General features: G+C 44.2%; 1 protein-coding gene across 2 annotated transcripts in view; it reads right to left on the reverse strand.

Moving 5' to 3' along the window:
- Window positions 1-15033, reverse strand: part of Mtmr9 (myotubularin related protein 9) — a 32921-nt gene extending 17888 nt beyond the window's left edge. The window contains exons 1-4 of one of the 2 annotated variants that reach the window (XM_008828093.3): window positions 14553-15033; window positions 13039-13147; window positions 7647-7772; window positions 2047-2220 (exon numbers count right to left, since the gene is read on the reverse strand). In XM_008828093.3, the coding sequence (XP_008826315.1) occupies window positions 2047-2220; window positions 7647-7772; window positions 13039-13147; window positions 14553-14734 (591 nt within the window). In that variant the 5' untranslated portion in view covers window positions 14735-15033. Of the gene's footprint in view, window positions 1-2046; window positions 2221-7646; window positions 7773-13038; window positions 13148-14533 lie in introns of both variants that reach the window. The other variant, XM_029561109.1, reaches the window with a different exon arrangement.
- Between the last annotated feature and the right edge of the window lie 221 nt (window positions 15034-15254).

Genomic DNA, 15254 nt, shown 5'->3' on the forward strand with positions numbered 1-15254 from the left:
CCTTCCTGTCTCATGCTGCTGTGGTGAAAAGCCTCTTCCTCCCTGAGCTCCACCACAATGGTGTTCTGCCTTACCTCAGGCCCAAATCAATGGAGTCCATTTTTGAGCTAAACAAGGACTCAAACATCTGAACCAGGAACCTAAGTAAGTCCTTCCTCCACTAAATGTTCTTGTGTCTTTGTTAGAATAATAAAAGCCCAACAAAAACAACTTCTGACTTCTGTATCTGACCTAAAATCCTGATGACTACTAGGCTAAACGTGTGGACTATACCATGAAGCTTAGCTGACCTCTGATCTCATAAGCCCTACAGCTGAGACTGCTGTAATATCTGAAATCTGCATTAGAGGCACCCCGGCTTTGCCGTAACCTGCCTACCTGACTCTCACCAATGTGCTGTTGTTATGTGTGACCTCATCCAGTGGGACATGTCACTTGGGGTAACTTGAATGTATTACCAGGTGATGACCACTAATATTTGGCTCAGAATAAAAACTTTTCTATATTCCTTTTACAGTATAGCAATGATTATAAACTGATACCACCAGGAAATACAACACTGTATTTAGTGTCAGTTGTTAAAATGCTTTCGAAGGGCTGGAGAGATGGCTCAGTGGTTAAGAGCACTTGCTGCTCTTGCAGAGGACCCAGGTTTGGTTCCAAGCACCCACATGATGACTCACAACTGCCTGTAACTCCAGTTCCAGAGGATTCGATGCCCTCTTCTGGCCTCTGGAGGCACTGCAAGCACAAGGTACACTTACATGTATACAGGTCATGTTAGAGGGTGTCAGTTGTCAACTTGACACACCTGGGAAGATGGAACCTTAACTGGGGAATTTTCCCTGTCAGACTGGCCTGTGGGTATGTCTGTGAGGCATCTCTTGATTGTTGAATGATGTGGAAGGGCCCAGCCCACTGTGGTTGATGCCACCCCTAGGGCAGGTGGTCCCGGGTTGTATAAGAAAGCAGGCTGAGCGAAGCAAGGCAGTAAACAGTGTTCCTCTATCATCTGTGCTTCAGTTCCTGCCTCCAGCTCCTGCCTTGGTTTCCCTTGATGATGGGACTATAAGCTATAAGTCAAATAAACCCTTTCTTCCCCAAACTGCTTTTGGTTACTGATTTATCACAGCAATAGAAAGCAAACTAGAATGCAGGTAAAACATTCATACACACAAAATGGTGACTAACAAGAGCCAATCCTTAATTCAGTTCCAGGGGATCAAAAATGCCCTCTTCTGGCCTCCAAGGGCATTGCACACATGGGTGCACTTACATATATGCAGGCAAAACACTCGTACACATAAATGAACAAATAGTAAGTATTTTTTTTTAAACTTTAAAAAAATGCATTATAACTTATTCTTTAAATGTTCTGTAATAACAACACTGAGCAAGCCAGACAGGCAGCCTGCTGACAGACCAGTGAGTCTAAAACTTACACTAGTCCACTTTTCCACGTTTACCAGGGGAAAGGCCAGGAGAAGAAAACCGTCACTGTCTACCAGTTCACTGTTGGATGCAAAATGAGAAGCAGCGTTCATTGAATAACGAGAGAAGAGAAAGTAACTTAGAAAGCATTTGGAAAGTTCACATGCACAAGCTCTTGACTACTGCATTCCTGATTTTCCTGTTTCCTACAGGAAACGGCAGGTGTCAGTCCTCTGTTTGTAGATTAAAAGTGTCTGCTCAGGGCACCTTTCAGGAAGAAACTTGGTGAGAATAATTAAAATCAAATATCTAAGTGTGACTCTAGCAGAGAAATGTCAGACTTTTCTATCTGAAGAGTAAGTCAACAGTTTCCCCCACACTGTGTTCTGAAGGCCCAGCTTCCTAAGCTGAGCAGCAGCACGGGAGGAATTCAGTGTCCTCTGCAGGACAAAGGCCACTCCTGACTCCCTGGAATTTACATGAGGGAAGTACTAGTGGCAACAATCTGGCCAATGACTTCCGCCAAAAGGTCCATAGAAAAAGGGAGCCTCCAGGGAAAGGCCAAGCCCGGCCAAGCCTGTCAGCAGCCCGAGCAGTCCTTTTTTCCGCACTCACCATGCCATTCTTCTTGTGATAGTAGCTCAGCACAGGGAAGCGCCCTCCATGTCGAAATGCTGCGACCTTCCGAAGGGCTTCATCATCAATGGACTTAGGCACGATGACAGCTGGTGGGTAGGAAGGACAGACGACAAACTCCTTATTGACGTAGCTTAATCTCCACTCACTGGTCTGAAAAACACAAAACACTTCAAAGCTAAGCAAGTATCTCAATATCACAAAACAATCTAAGAAGATTTGAAGGACCTCAGAGATCAGTCTCCAGTGATGAAGAAGCCATTTATAGGAACTTAATAGGATACCTAGCCTATACTTCATTCTCATAGAGGGGAAAAAGCTCCATTCTTCAGGCCAGCTTCCAGCATTGCTCACTTATCTGTGTTCCTAGAAAGTTCTTCCTCCTGCTAGGCAATCCCTGCTGTCTTGAAGTTCCTCTATCAGTTTTTACCATGATTCAGACAACACAGCTTAAGTTTCCCATTCACGAGACTGCCTCACAAAGATCTAAAGACAGTTCTTTCCCTTAGTGAAATACAGCCATGGCTCAGCAGTTGGGAGCGCTGGCTGCTCTTCCAGAGGACCTGGGTTCGGTTCCCAGCACCCACCCCACATGACACTAACAGTTCCAGGAGACCTGGCACTTTCTTCTGGCCTCTGTGGCACTACATGACATGGGTGCACTTGCATACATGCAGGCAAGGCACTCACACACATAAAATAAAAAATCAATTACAGACAAAAAAGCAGTAAGAACAGACCACTAAGACGAGGCATGCTTGAGCTGATGGAGTAACCCTAACTTAGTGCTCTCAGACTGAAGTACGCAGTGCGAAACGATCAAACAGCAGCTGTCATCACTGAAAACGCCTGTAAAAAGCTTTTCACAGGTAAAAACAATCAGTATGTATGTAAAACTTAATGAGCCTACAAATCCAAGTTAGCCTAAAATATCAACCCTGTGTTACACTAATAGAAAATTTAACTTAACAAACTTTTTAATTTATAAGATCAAATCATAAAATTAATTTTTTTTTCAAATTTTTTTTTACAAATTTTATCTTCTGTGTGTGTATGTGTGTGCACATGTGTGTGTGCACACGTGCCCAAGCACGCACTAGTCCATATGCATGCAGTGTGGGAGTCAGTTCACTGATTCTCCTGTCTCTACCTCCTAACTCATCAAATTTGTAAACTCAATGTAATTTCTTTAGATTTTTTTTCTATCGCCCTCCTCTCTTTTTCCTACTGAATAACTTACACTGTTCTGTCTTCAAGTTCACAGAGCCTGCCTTTGATCATCTGTCTTGGTTATTAACGCCATGCACCGAATTTTTTGTTAATATTTATTCTTCAAAAAGTATTTGAACGTTCTTTGATTCTTCTTTAAAAAAATATGTGTGGGGGGAGCTATCTGCAGAGATCAGAAGAGGATATTGGTCCCTCTGGAGCTAGAGTTATGGGTGGCTGGGAACCACCTGACATGGGTACTGGGAACCAAACTCAGGTCCACTCCTAACTGCTGAGCCACCTGTCCAGCCCCTAACTGTTGTTTTTTGCATATTTAACTTCTAACGCAGGTTAAGGGAGTGCAGATACACTGTGAATTTCAGCAAAGCATCTGACATAACTTTCGAAGAAGCAGCGTAAAAGTACAAGCAGCCTGGAGAACAGGCCGGCCAATACTTTCATTCTAGAGACAAGGAAACTGAGTTCCACAAGGTCAAAGAGCCAAAGACTTAACTACCTGGGGTGCAACATAAGGTCTCTTTACAGCTACTTAAACATTCTGCTCTTCTCACACCTCACATCCTCCTTGAACACATCAGAGAAGCAGGAGCAGGAGCAGGCAATAATATGACAAGAGAATTTTGCACTTGGCAAAAAATAAGATAAAATAAAATCTTCCAAAGACTAGAGATAAACTAAGTTTTCTAATGTCAGACAGACATTTTGCCCCCCGCCCTTTGGTCCCACTCTATAAATACACACATTCTGACATTCTCTCACTCGCCTGACAAGTACTTACCACCTGCCGGTCATGCGTCAGGAATACGGACAGGAACAACAACCCCATGACCCTGACCCCGCAAAGCGTCCACTCTAGCAGCTCACACCCCCTTCAAGCTCTGTTCCCCTCCTCTACATGTTTCCTCGAGGCACCTTTGGCTCCCCCGACGCCTTTTAGAACATGCCTTGTGACCACTGCCAGCCAGCTTTCCCTGTTGCATACAGCTCTCTCAAACAAGCTCCAGGCCACATTGCATTTTGACCATATTTAATACCATTTATCATACAAGTCCTTCAAGTTTGCATCTCCAAATCTAAATTCAACTCATTCTCTGCCCAATGAACTTCTCTTCCTGTCTGTTTCAGTGATATCATCCTAGAAAATGAGATTTTGCTGTTGGCTTTTTCAGTGCTGGGGTCTGAACCCAGGGCCTGATGTATGTTAGGCAAACACTCCCACTGAGCTACCGTCTCAGAACCCCTGTTCCACCTTACACTTAGTACATAAGCCACAAACGTTAAGAGGGAAGAAAGGTTTATTATGCACAGTAAGGGGAACACTAGAGAGAGCGGTCCAGGCAGCGCCCCCAGCTCATCTGAATTCTGCTTCCTGAACCCTTTTGTAAACCTTCTGCTACCAATCCACACATCTTTACATCACACTAGCCCATAAGGCACATCTCAGCATGCTGCACCAGAACTGTCTATAACAAAGCTAAAAATGTCTTTCCTCCCATGTTGTGTGGGTGCCTTCATTAGGGCGTACCTCACCGCTTTGACTTTGATAATCAATAGACTCTGAACAAGCACAGAGGAGCCACGCTGTGCTCACTTTAAACTTCAGAATCTAGCAACAAATAGAAGTCTTATCAGTAAAGACAGTGTCATTAAGTCTGTGATTACGATATGTAAAGGAAAACAGAACTTCAAATATATGCTCATATAATTAGCCAATATTAAAAGGAAATCTCTCATTGGAAGGAATTATGGCTGTAAGTAAAATCAAAATAAAAATACAGGCTCTCTTTATAATATATGTAGAAAGATACAAGAATTTTTACTTATTTCATTAGTGATTTCATTCTAAAAAAAAGCTAATGCAACTTTAGGCTATCTTAAAAGGTTAACAACAGTTCCAAGCTACATTACATATTTAAAAGAACTGCTTCACATATTTTAGTAGAAGGTCATGCTGAGACAAACAGCCAGACAATGAGGCCCTAAAGTCAGTATTATGGAGAAAAGTTAAACATATTAAATCTATAGAAAAAAACCTCAACCGGGATATAAACATTCTTAATCCAAAGACTAATTCATGGTAAAGGAAAAACACAATCTGTGTAATTCAAGGTTAACATCAGAAACAGTAGGCTGAGGTTCACAGGGAGACACCGCACACTGGAATGAAGAAAACTATTAGGGCTGTCCTCTACGGCAAGCAACGCTGTGAGTGTTCAGCTCCTCCTGCACTAAAACACCACCGAATGCACTTAGCACAGGAGATTTGGGCACAAGGGGATAATGCAAATGTTGACCAGTAGATGAAAACTTGGGACTGGTTCACTTTGGCACCTAACTCCAAGATAAACCACAGGCCAGTTATCTGTGCAAACACCCACTGAAACACCTATGACTGCTATTTTTCTACCCAGGAAATAACTAAGCATTCTTGTGCAACAGCTGTGGGGTCAGATAACACAAAAGAGAAGTACCATGATCTCAAAAGCTTCACAAGGCACATTTAGGAGATATCTGGTTGGTTGGTTTTATTTTTTATAATGCAGTTTTTAAAACAAAAAGAGGGTGCTAGGAAGCTGGCTCAGAGGTTAAGAGCATTTGCTGCTCTTAGCCAGGTGTGGCAGTACATACCTTCAGTCCCAGCACTTGGAAGGCAGAGGCAGGTGGATCTCTGTGAGTTCAAGGACAGCCTGGTCTACATAGTGAGTTCTAGGCCAGCTGGAGCTACAGGGAGACTCTGATTCAAAAAGACCAAAAAACCAAACAAAGCAAAACAAAACCCAAAAAACTATAAAAAGAGCACTTGCTGCTCTTGCAGAGGACCAGGTTTGGTTTTCAGCACCCACATAGTGGCTAACAACCACCCATAACTCCAGTTCCAGATCTAACACCTTTGTGCACCTACACACACGCAGGCAAAATACTCATACACATAAAATAAAAATAAATAATAAAAAATAGAAGACACTGATATAATTATAAATGACAGTAGTAATGCATATTCTACATAAAAATGGTCTTCTGGGTTTTTTTTTTTCCTGAGACAGGGTCTCATTATGTAGCCCTGGCTGGTCTGGAACTTGCTATGTAGACCAGGCTGGCCTCAAACTCACAGAAATCAGCCTGCCTCTGCCTCCTGAGTGCTGGAATTAAAGGTGTGCACCACCATGCCCAACTCCATATGACCATTTTCTAAAAAATTTATTTATGCCAGGCGTGGTGGCGCACACCTTTAATCCCAGCACTGGGGAGGCAGAGGCAGGCAGATCTCTGTGAGTTCAAGGCCAGCCTGGTCTACACAGTGAGTTCCAGGCCAGCTGGGGATACTGGGGAGACCCTGTCTCAAAACAGACCAAAAAAATATATATATATTTATTTTATATGTATGAGTGTATTGCCTGCATGCATCTAAGTGCACCCATGTCATGCAATGCATGCAGAAGGGGAGTTTTGGACAATTGTTAGCCACCATGTGGGTGGTGGGAACTGAACCCAGGTCCTCTTCAAGAACAGCCAGTGCTCCTTACCCCTGAGCCATCTCTCTAGCCCCATATTACCATCTTTATGGAAAGTAAAACTCCCTTTCCTTTTTCTCTTGGCCACCATGGCTTTTCTTTCTTTTCCAACTTCATGGCACCATAACCCCTACTTCTCGATTCCCCAGTGACCAGCTATGGACCAATGACAGAAAAGGAAAGAAAGAAAATAGCCAAGAGAGCAAGCCCAGTTCTTGGCAGCCCAAATTATAAACCTACAGAGGCTTATGAGCTAGTTGGTTCTCCGTGCTGTCCTGGGCTTGTGGGTTCTATACACTTTTTAAGGATGGCTCCAAACTATTATTACATGTAAAGCTGTATCTAGGGAGACACCTATTCAGTAAGTCACAATAAGCCAGGGCTATCGTTAAGCAAATCTTAATGTTTTACACATGCCATTTTCAAAATTTAAAAACATTTGGGGGCCGGAGAGATGGCTCAGGGGTTAAAGAGTACATACTGCTCTTGCAGAAGATCTAAGTTTGGTTCTCATAACCACTTATAACTCCAGCTCCAAGGCGTCCAAAGTGCACAAGCCCACACACAGACACATAGAAATAAATAACAGTTTAAAAAAAAACATGTGGCGCACATTAATCCACTGGAAGAAAAAGCAATTTCAGCCGCAACATGGAACAAACTGTACCAATGCTCGAATGGCAGAGGCTGTGCTGCCACAGTCAACACAGTCTCTAAGCTTAGTGTAGACAGCCCAACTCCACCTCACTAGTCTTCAAGGGGAAATGATTGTTTTCACAAACAAAATAAGGTGCTGGGTTACTGCTCGTTAACCACAAACATCAAACATTAACTCACAGCTGAAGAGTGGAGCTCAAACTCTTGTTCAGGAAGGAAGGAGTGCCAGCCGTCCTCTATCACCTCAAACATGGGTCGGTAGAAGAATGGGTACATCAGGGTGACCGAGTCCAGGGTAGACAATGCCTAGAGGGCAAAAAACCAAAAGTTCAACAGCATGAAACAGAAAACGGTAGCTAGCTCGCGTGACTGGTAACGAGGGCACTCAATACAGTTGCTCAACACTGTATTTACCTCTATACATAGCTACAGTTAGACCGAAGCCAGAGTCCACACTTCCAGCATCTAACAGGGAATCTGACACAACACATACACAGCCTACACTCAGCAAGTGCTGCCTGACGGAAACAAAGGAACACTCACCTGTTCACAAAGAACTATGAAAAAAACACTTCCTGACACAATTTAACAGACTCAATAAAAAGGTCCAAGAATTTCTGAGCATCAGGAAACAAGGAGTTTTAGGTTAGTTAGGAGAGTTTTAGCTGAAAATTCCAATTTTAACTATATAAACACTGCAAGTTATTCATAACCAGTGCCTGTTGGTCACTGTGAAAAGGATGATCAAGCCAGGCAAGGACTGCACATCTTTAATCCCAGCATATAGGAGGCAGGAGTAGGTGGGTCTCTATGAGTCTGAGGCCAGCCTGGTCTACACAGCAAGTTCCAGACCAACGGGGCTATAAGGGGACCCTGTCTCCAAAAAGACCAACTCTGTGGTCAGCTGTCAAGAGTCAGAAACTCAGGTTCCAAACCAGCTGCCCAGGAGCTGAGTCATACAGCCTCCCGCTGCTCTGCTTCCTGAACCGAATGGAAGAGAACAGCAACACCCACCTCTCGGGCTTGCTGGGATTTTCAGAAAGACAAGCATCTGCCCAGCTCAGAACAGTGCCTGGCACGTAATAAAATGGAGCTCAAGCTTAGCTCTCATAAGAAGCTCACATGCAGACTGCATCAATGCTCAGTGCCTCCTTCCTAGAGAGTTCAGCCAATCAGTCAGACATTATTCTAACTTCATGCTGCGGTGACCCAGGCTCAAGTTGGAGCAGTAATTCCATATTTATCTGGAGCACTTGACTTCTGGGTGACAAACCAGGAAAACCTGGTTAGTGACATGGACAGACAGAACCTCCTCCCGCACCTAACAGACACATCTTTTTAGAGTAGTTATGGAAAAAGCATTTCTAGGGCTGGAAAGAAAGGGCACCTAACCACCTAGTGTAACTCAAACTGCTGTGATATAGCCACACTCACTCAGAAGAAGGGAGGCCCAATGGCTTGCTCCCGGGGGTAACAATTGGAATCAGACAATCAGAACTAGGGCAGTCACCCCCTCTAGGTCAGTGTGGGGTTAGCCCAACAAAGGATGGGCCCATGATTTACTCAGCACTAGACTGGACAGAGAGGTCAACAGTTTGATTTTGTTGGTTTTAGGTTTTGAGGCAGGGTCTCAAGTAGCCCAGTCTGGTCTTCAACTGATTCTATAGCCCTAAGGTGGCCTTGAACTCTTATCCTCTTGGCTCTGCCTCCTGAGTGCCGGGATCACAGGTGCAGCATGCAATCACACTCAGCCCTAGTTCAACAGTTTAACACAAACCTCCCCATGCAAAATTGTTTTCTATCTGTCCATAAATCACGAAGCTGCCTGGCATGGTGGTGCACACCTTTAGTCCCAGCATTCTAGAGGCAGAGGAAGGTTGATCTCTGTGAGATGGAGGACAGCCTGGTCTACATAGCAAGTTCCAGGCCAGCCAGGGCTACATTGTGAGACCCTGTCTTAAAAACAAACAAACAGGAAATCATGAAGCCTTCCCTTACAATGCTCACTAAACACAAAATACACAAGCACACATATATGTGGGTCAGGAGTTTTGTTCTGAACACTTCTATTTTGTCTTTGACTGCCAACTGCAACCACAGAAGCAAAAAGATCAGTGTGCAGGTCTGACCTAGGTCAGGGCAGCCGTGGATCAGCAGAGCGACTGCTGAAAATGCAAGTCAGGGGCCACTCCTGGGAGAGCTGAAAGCACTTCAATTCCAAAAAGCAGCTGACATTACACAGCAGAAAAAAACCAAAAAACAAAGAAAAACCTTCATTAAACTTCTTGCTACAATTCAAAACCTGAGCCCTTGCCAGTTACTCTCCGAATGGGACTCTATTCACAGCAGCAAAATATGTTTTCATATAGACATTCTGGATGACAAACAGCAGCTCCACTATGCCATGATTCACTTACTGCATTATTTCTAAATTCAGATGTAAGCAGGCAGGGGGCTGCCTGAATGCCAGGGCAAAGTAGAAGCAGGGTCACTAAGTTCACTATACACCAAGTATGTTCAATGTGCTATCAATACTCAACAGAGCCATTTGTTTTCTGAGGTTAAATTATAAAGATAGCCCATCATTTACGGCTTCTTTCAGCCCTCAGGGCTTCTACATGGCGTGTTAGTGTCTATGGGGCTTTGTGTAATATACACAGCTAAGACAACCACTCAGTGTCAGATGCTAAAAACTGAAGTGAAAGTAACTGTGTCATCAGCATGTGGGTGACGGGTCTGCCCTCCTCACTGCTGTGCCTCACCACAGGCAGCATCTCTGGGAGCCACAAGCTAGCCACCTCACCACTGCGAGTCACAGAGGGCCAGAACAAAAAGGTAGGCAAGGGAAAACATCCCGTCTTAACTGAAAGCATCCACTGTGCAGCTAACTGGCTTAGAACACTGCCTGGCACATCGTAAGTACTCTAAGATCCACACATGCAGAGGTGCAGCCACACACATCTCCTTCTTAGGGTGACTTGCCAATTGGTCAGGCACTCTCCTACCTTCCTGCTAGACTAGGTGCACTCAGCTCAAGTGAGCCAGGGGCCTTCCTTTGCCCAATTAGTGGACACCATTTCAACCTGCTTTCTCACTCATGGAGTGGAATCTGATCACATCAGGATCACACTTCCAATGACAGTTATACAACAGACTTCAGTTCATGTCATTTCTTCAAGCAAAACTGAGCAACGGCAAAAAGGTTTCGTGCCATTTACTCCGAACCACATTGGCTTTTCCTCTACATCTCTATTCTTGATAAAAAACAAACAAAATTCTAATCACAGATTTGTAGGGTTTTCCTCTCTCAACCGCTAAACCTATTGCTTTGAGTGGGTGGGGGAACATAAAACCAAAACAAAAGCTGGACATGAAGATGCATGCCTTTAATCCTAGTGCTTGAAGGCAGAGGCAGACAGATCACTGTGAGACCAAGGCCAGTCTGTCTACATAGCAGAGTTCCAGGCGAGCTGGCATTACAGGAGGACCCTGTCTCAAAAAGACAAAAACAAAAACCAAAACAAACAAAAACCACACATAAGTTGGTTACACAGGCAGGAGAAAAAAAAGCAACCTGACTATAATTATCTAGAAATTACTTAAACACAAAGTCAATTGATGTAATTTAGTACCAGAGACTCAAAATAAGGCAATTTAGGGGTTGGAGAGATGGCTCAGCAGTTAAGAGCACTGGCTGCTTTTGCAGAGGACCCAGGTTCGATTCCCAGCACCCACGAGGCAGCTACAAACCATCCTTAACTCCAGCTCCAGGGGAAGCTGACCTCCGCGGCACTGCACGACACGGGTGCAGTCACATACATGCAGGCAATACACTCAAACACATAAAATAAAAATAATATTGTATAACTGTATTAATTCAACTGTGAACCTAAAAATTTACAGCCACTTTTGAAAGAGATGTATCCTTGCTCTGGAAATTGTTACTGAATATGTTAAAGCTGTAATGAATGAAATGCTTCTTCTAATCATGTGGTTATTAAATTTAAAAAAATCTATAAAATATTTTTTAAAAGGCAATTTAAAATTTAGGCATATATCAAAATAGTTAGAACGAAGAAGAAAATGGAATGTGGGCTCCTCAACTGAGACTATAAACTCTCTAAGCAAAGTTCTGTTCATGTGCGGCCAGAATCAATGTTCAATACTGATTATGTAACTGCAAAGTAATCCTAATCTTAAGTGATGAAAACAAATACATAAAATTAGATATACTAAAAAATAAAAGAACCATTGTTGATAGTTACTTGCTTTTAATGTTCATAACAGTGTGAAAATACTTCCTAGACAAAGCCAAATCGTAAGCTTAGTGTTAAAACAGTGAATTTTATGTGATGTGGCTGTTTCTACCACAGTCTCAGCATGAAACTTTGTAAATGATAGAAGACCCTCAAAGGAAGCAACCACTTACTACACTGCGCATTCTTCATATACCCAAGAACGCAATCCTACAACAGTCCTAAGAGGCAGGTAACGGTATCCTCCGTTTATAAGTAGGAAGCTGATTATCAGACAAGCTAAGTACTTTATCCAAGGGTCACAACCTAACAAATAGAAAAATTACGAGTGAAATTGCACTATTACAATAATCACATTTGTAAGATTAAGTAAGATTAAGCACATTGGTAGGATTATATACAATGTTCAAATGTCCAGAGTTGTATCTATGTCAAAAGATATACTACACTCACTCAAGAAAACAATTCTGTCTTGATGCCAATCCTGAAGAGAATTAAGTAAACACTCTCCACTGTGATATTCAGCATCTGGGAAAGCCCTTAGAGAAAACAGGAAAAATCCAGCCAATGGGAGCCTCTACAGCCCCGCCTCCCCCCCTCCGCCATACATACCCATCATAACGTGTTCAAAATCATTTCTAACTGCATTTGTTTCACTGGTTTAAAAGTCCACATAGGGGCCAATGAGGTGGCTCAGTGGGCAAGGCACTTGCCATCAAGTCTGAGCACCTGCGTTCAATTCCGAGGAGCCACATGATGGAAGAAGAGAACTGACTCCTGAAAGCTGTTCTCTGACCACCACACGTGTGGAACACATTCATCAACAGATATATACACACCTACACCCACACAATAAATAAATAAATGTAATAAAAATATTTTTAATTCCACATAGGATATTATTTCAAGAAATCCATTAAATCAGGAAAAATGTTCACAAACTGTCCTTCATGCAGAGGAAAGGATCAGGATTTGTACAGGAAGCATGAACTCAAGGCGTTCATTTTTCTAAACAAGAGCTCATATGTCTCAAGTGAAACAGCAATATGAACTCACGGAGAGTCCATCCAGTAACTGAGGTGAAACTCCGACTTCTAAGCAAGTAGTGGAATTAGGGTCACTCACAGAAAGCAACACTAAAATTTCAGTAAGCACAAAAAAGGTCCCATTACACTAAGGTGACATTACACCCGGGGCGGGGCTTTTCCTAGGTCAGTATGAGTCCAAGAACAAAATCAAACATCCAGTGAAGGTAAGGCTGCACTGAGGCACAGCACATCTTCTACCCTTCAGGTGTCTGTCTACAGAATACTCACCTCAATGGAACTGGCTATATTTAAACATTCCTCCATCCCAGGAATATCCAACTGAATAATTCGAAAATCTTTACATTTTATGATGATGGTACCCAGAGATCCCACAAATCTGTAAGAAATTACAAATCATATAAATGGCAAGAAAAATTGATAGGAAAATAAGTTAGGACCAGACTATGGGGTTCAGCCTTTACCATGCATGCAACAGAAACCACTCCATACTTCTACACACTGAAAGGTGAACTGAGGAGCCTACCCTCTGCTTGTATGAATGAAGGACCTAGTAGTGCTTCACCCAAACCTGCGGCAACACTACCATCTCAGATTATCAAGGCAAAAACCCCTTAGACATAACATCCACATTCCGCTGTGAGGCAACAGAAAGTTATATTGCACTCATACTTTGGAGTAAATTGGATAGTCGTTTTTCCTTCTCTTGGCTACTATACAGGAACACTGGGCAGATGGGAAATTTGGTGCTGTCTTGCACATATAAAGTATGGAGTGGGAGAATAAAGGTTATTTAGTTCACGCTTTCACAAGCCAAAATGAGTAATGATGACCAACAATCACTCTCAGTGGGAAATATTAAATCGATGACCCAGAAAGGAGTAGGATAAACTGAACTTTAAAAGGGTCTTCCCTATTTGACCCACGTTGTCCTCAAACATGCCATCCTCCTGGCTCAGCATCCCTAGTGCTGAGATTATAGGTGTGTACCACCACATTCAACTTTAAACATCTTTGAGGACAGATAAAATACTTTCATGGCCAGGCGTGGTGGCACATGCCTTTAATCCCAGCACTCTGGAGGCAGAGGCAGGCGGATGTCTGTGAGTTTAAGGCCAGCCTGGTCTACATAGTAAGTTCCAGGACAGCTGGGGCTACAGGGAGACCCTGTCTCAAAAAGACAAAAAAAAAGCTTTCATGGAGCATAAACACTGAATATACTCAGTTGAGTTTTCCTCACTGTGACCAGGCATCTGGCACACATCTAAAATTCCAACACACATTTCCAAGGCTGAGGCTTGAGAATCTGAACTGGCCTGGGCTACAAGAGGTGATCCTGTGTCCAAAGAAAAAACACTTTTTTTTTTTTTTCTCACAAATGAGACTGACAATCAATAATAACTCAAAAAAGTAAGAGAGGCTGGAGAGACCGCTCAGCAGTTAAGAGCACTGGCTGCTCTTGCAGAGGACCCAGGTTCGGTTCCCAGCACCCACATGGTGACTCACAACCATCTGTAACGCCAGTCCCAGGGCATCCATCGCCCTCTTCCGACCTCCGTGGGGATTGCACGACACAGGTGTATTTACATGCATGCAGGAGATACACTCATGCACATAAAATAATTTTAAAAATGAATGTTTTTTTAAAATAGTCAAGGAATCAAATTTAAGAGAATATTGAAACCACACCCAGCTGGGGTCAGGCCCCAAGGGAAGCCATGACTCTACAGAAGCCGGATGCCAGGCCGGGCTTTCAGATCCCAACCTTGGCCCCGGCCGCGCACCGTTTGTCAATGGCGTCGATGTTAGAGTGCAGGAGCCATAGCTCCTCCGTGCTGTCCTGCCGCGAGGACAGGATCAGGTGGTGGCCGGTCAGGCACAGCGTCCCTTCCACGGCGGGATAGAAAGGTCGGTGCAGCACCACGTTGTCCACCCGCGGCGTCTTAATCAGTTCCGCGAACTCCATGGCCTCGCAGCAGCAGCCCCGGGGCTGCGCGATGCCGGGGACGCGATGCCGTTACACCCGACGCTGTAGGGAGGACGAGCCCCGCCCGATTGGGCGGCCGCGCCTCGAGCCCCGCCACAGAGCGAGGCCGGGCCGCTGCAGCTGCCACCGGCCTCGGGCGGGCAGGGAGAACCGGGGAGGAGGAGCAGGAAGCCGCGTCCTAGCGGGCATCCGAGCCCCAAGCCGCTAGGGACTCAGCGGAAGTAGCTGCGGCCGTCGCACCCGGCAGTAACTCCGGGCGGAAGACGTAGAGGTCGGAACGGAAGTTGTTCTCATTGTAGCTCCGGTGGAACACAGCGAGAGTCAAGGACTTACGTTCCTACAGAGAAACGCGCTCTCTCGCTCTCTCTCTCTTTTTTTTTTTTTGCCTTCGCCTACCCCGGGTCCGGTCCTTGCCCCTTCCAAATACTCCATATCCGGAAAGACGCGACGGGAAGACATCCTGTACTGGCTCCCTCCATTGAGGAGGGTCCCCTCAAGG

Source organism: Nannospalax galili, unplaced genomic scaffold (genome assembly GCF_000622305.1).
Source record: "Nannospalax galili isolate Female #2095 unplaced genomic scaffold, S.galili_v1.0 scaffold612, whole genome shotgun sequence".
Lineage (NCBI taxonomy): Eukaryota > Metazoa > Chordata > Mammalia > Rodentia > Spalacidae > Nannospalax > Nannospalax galili.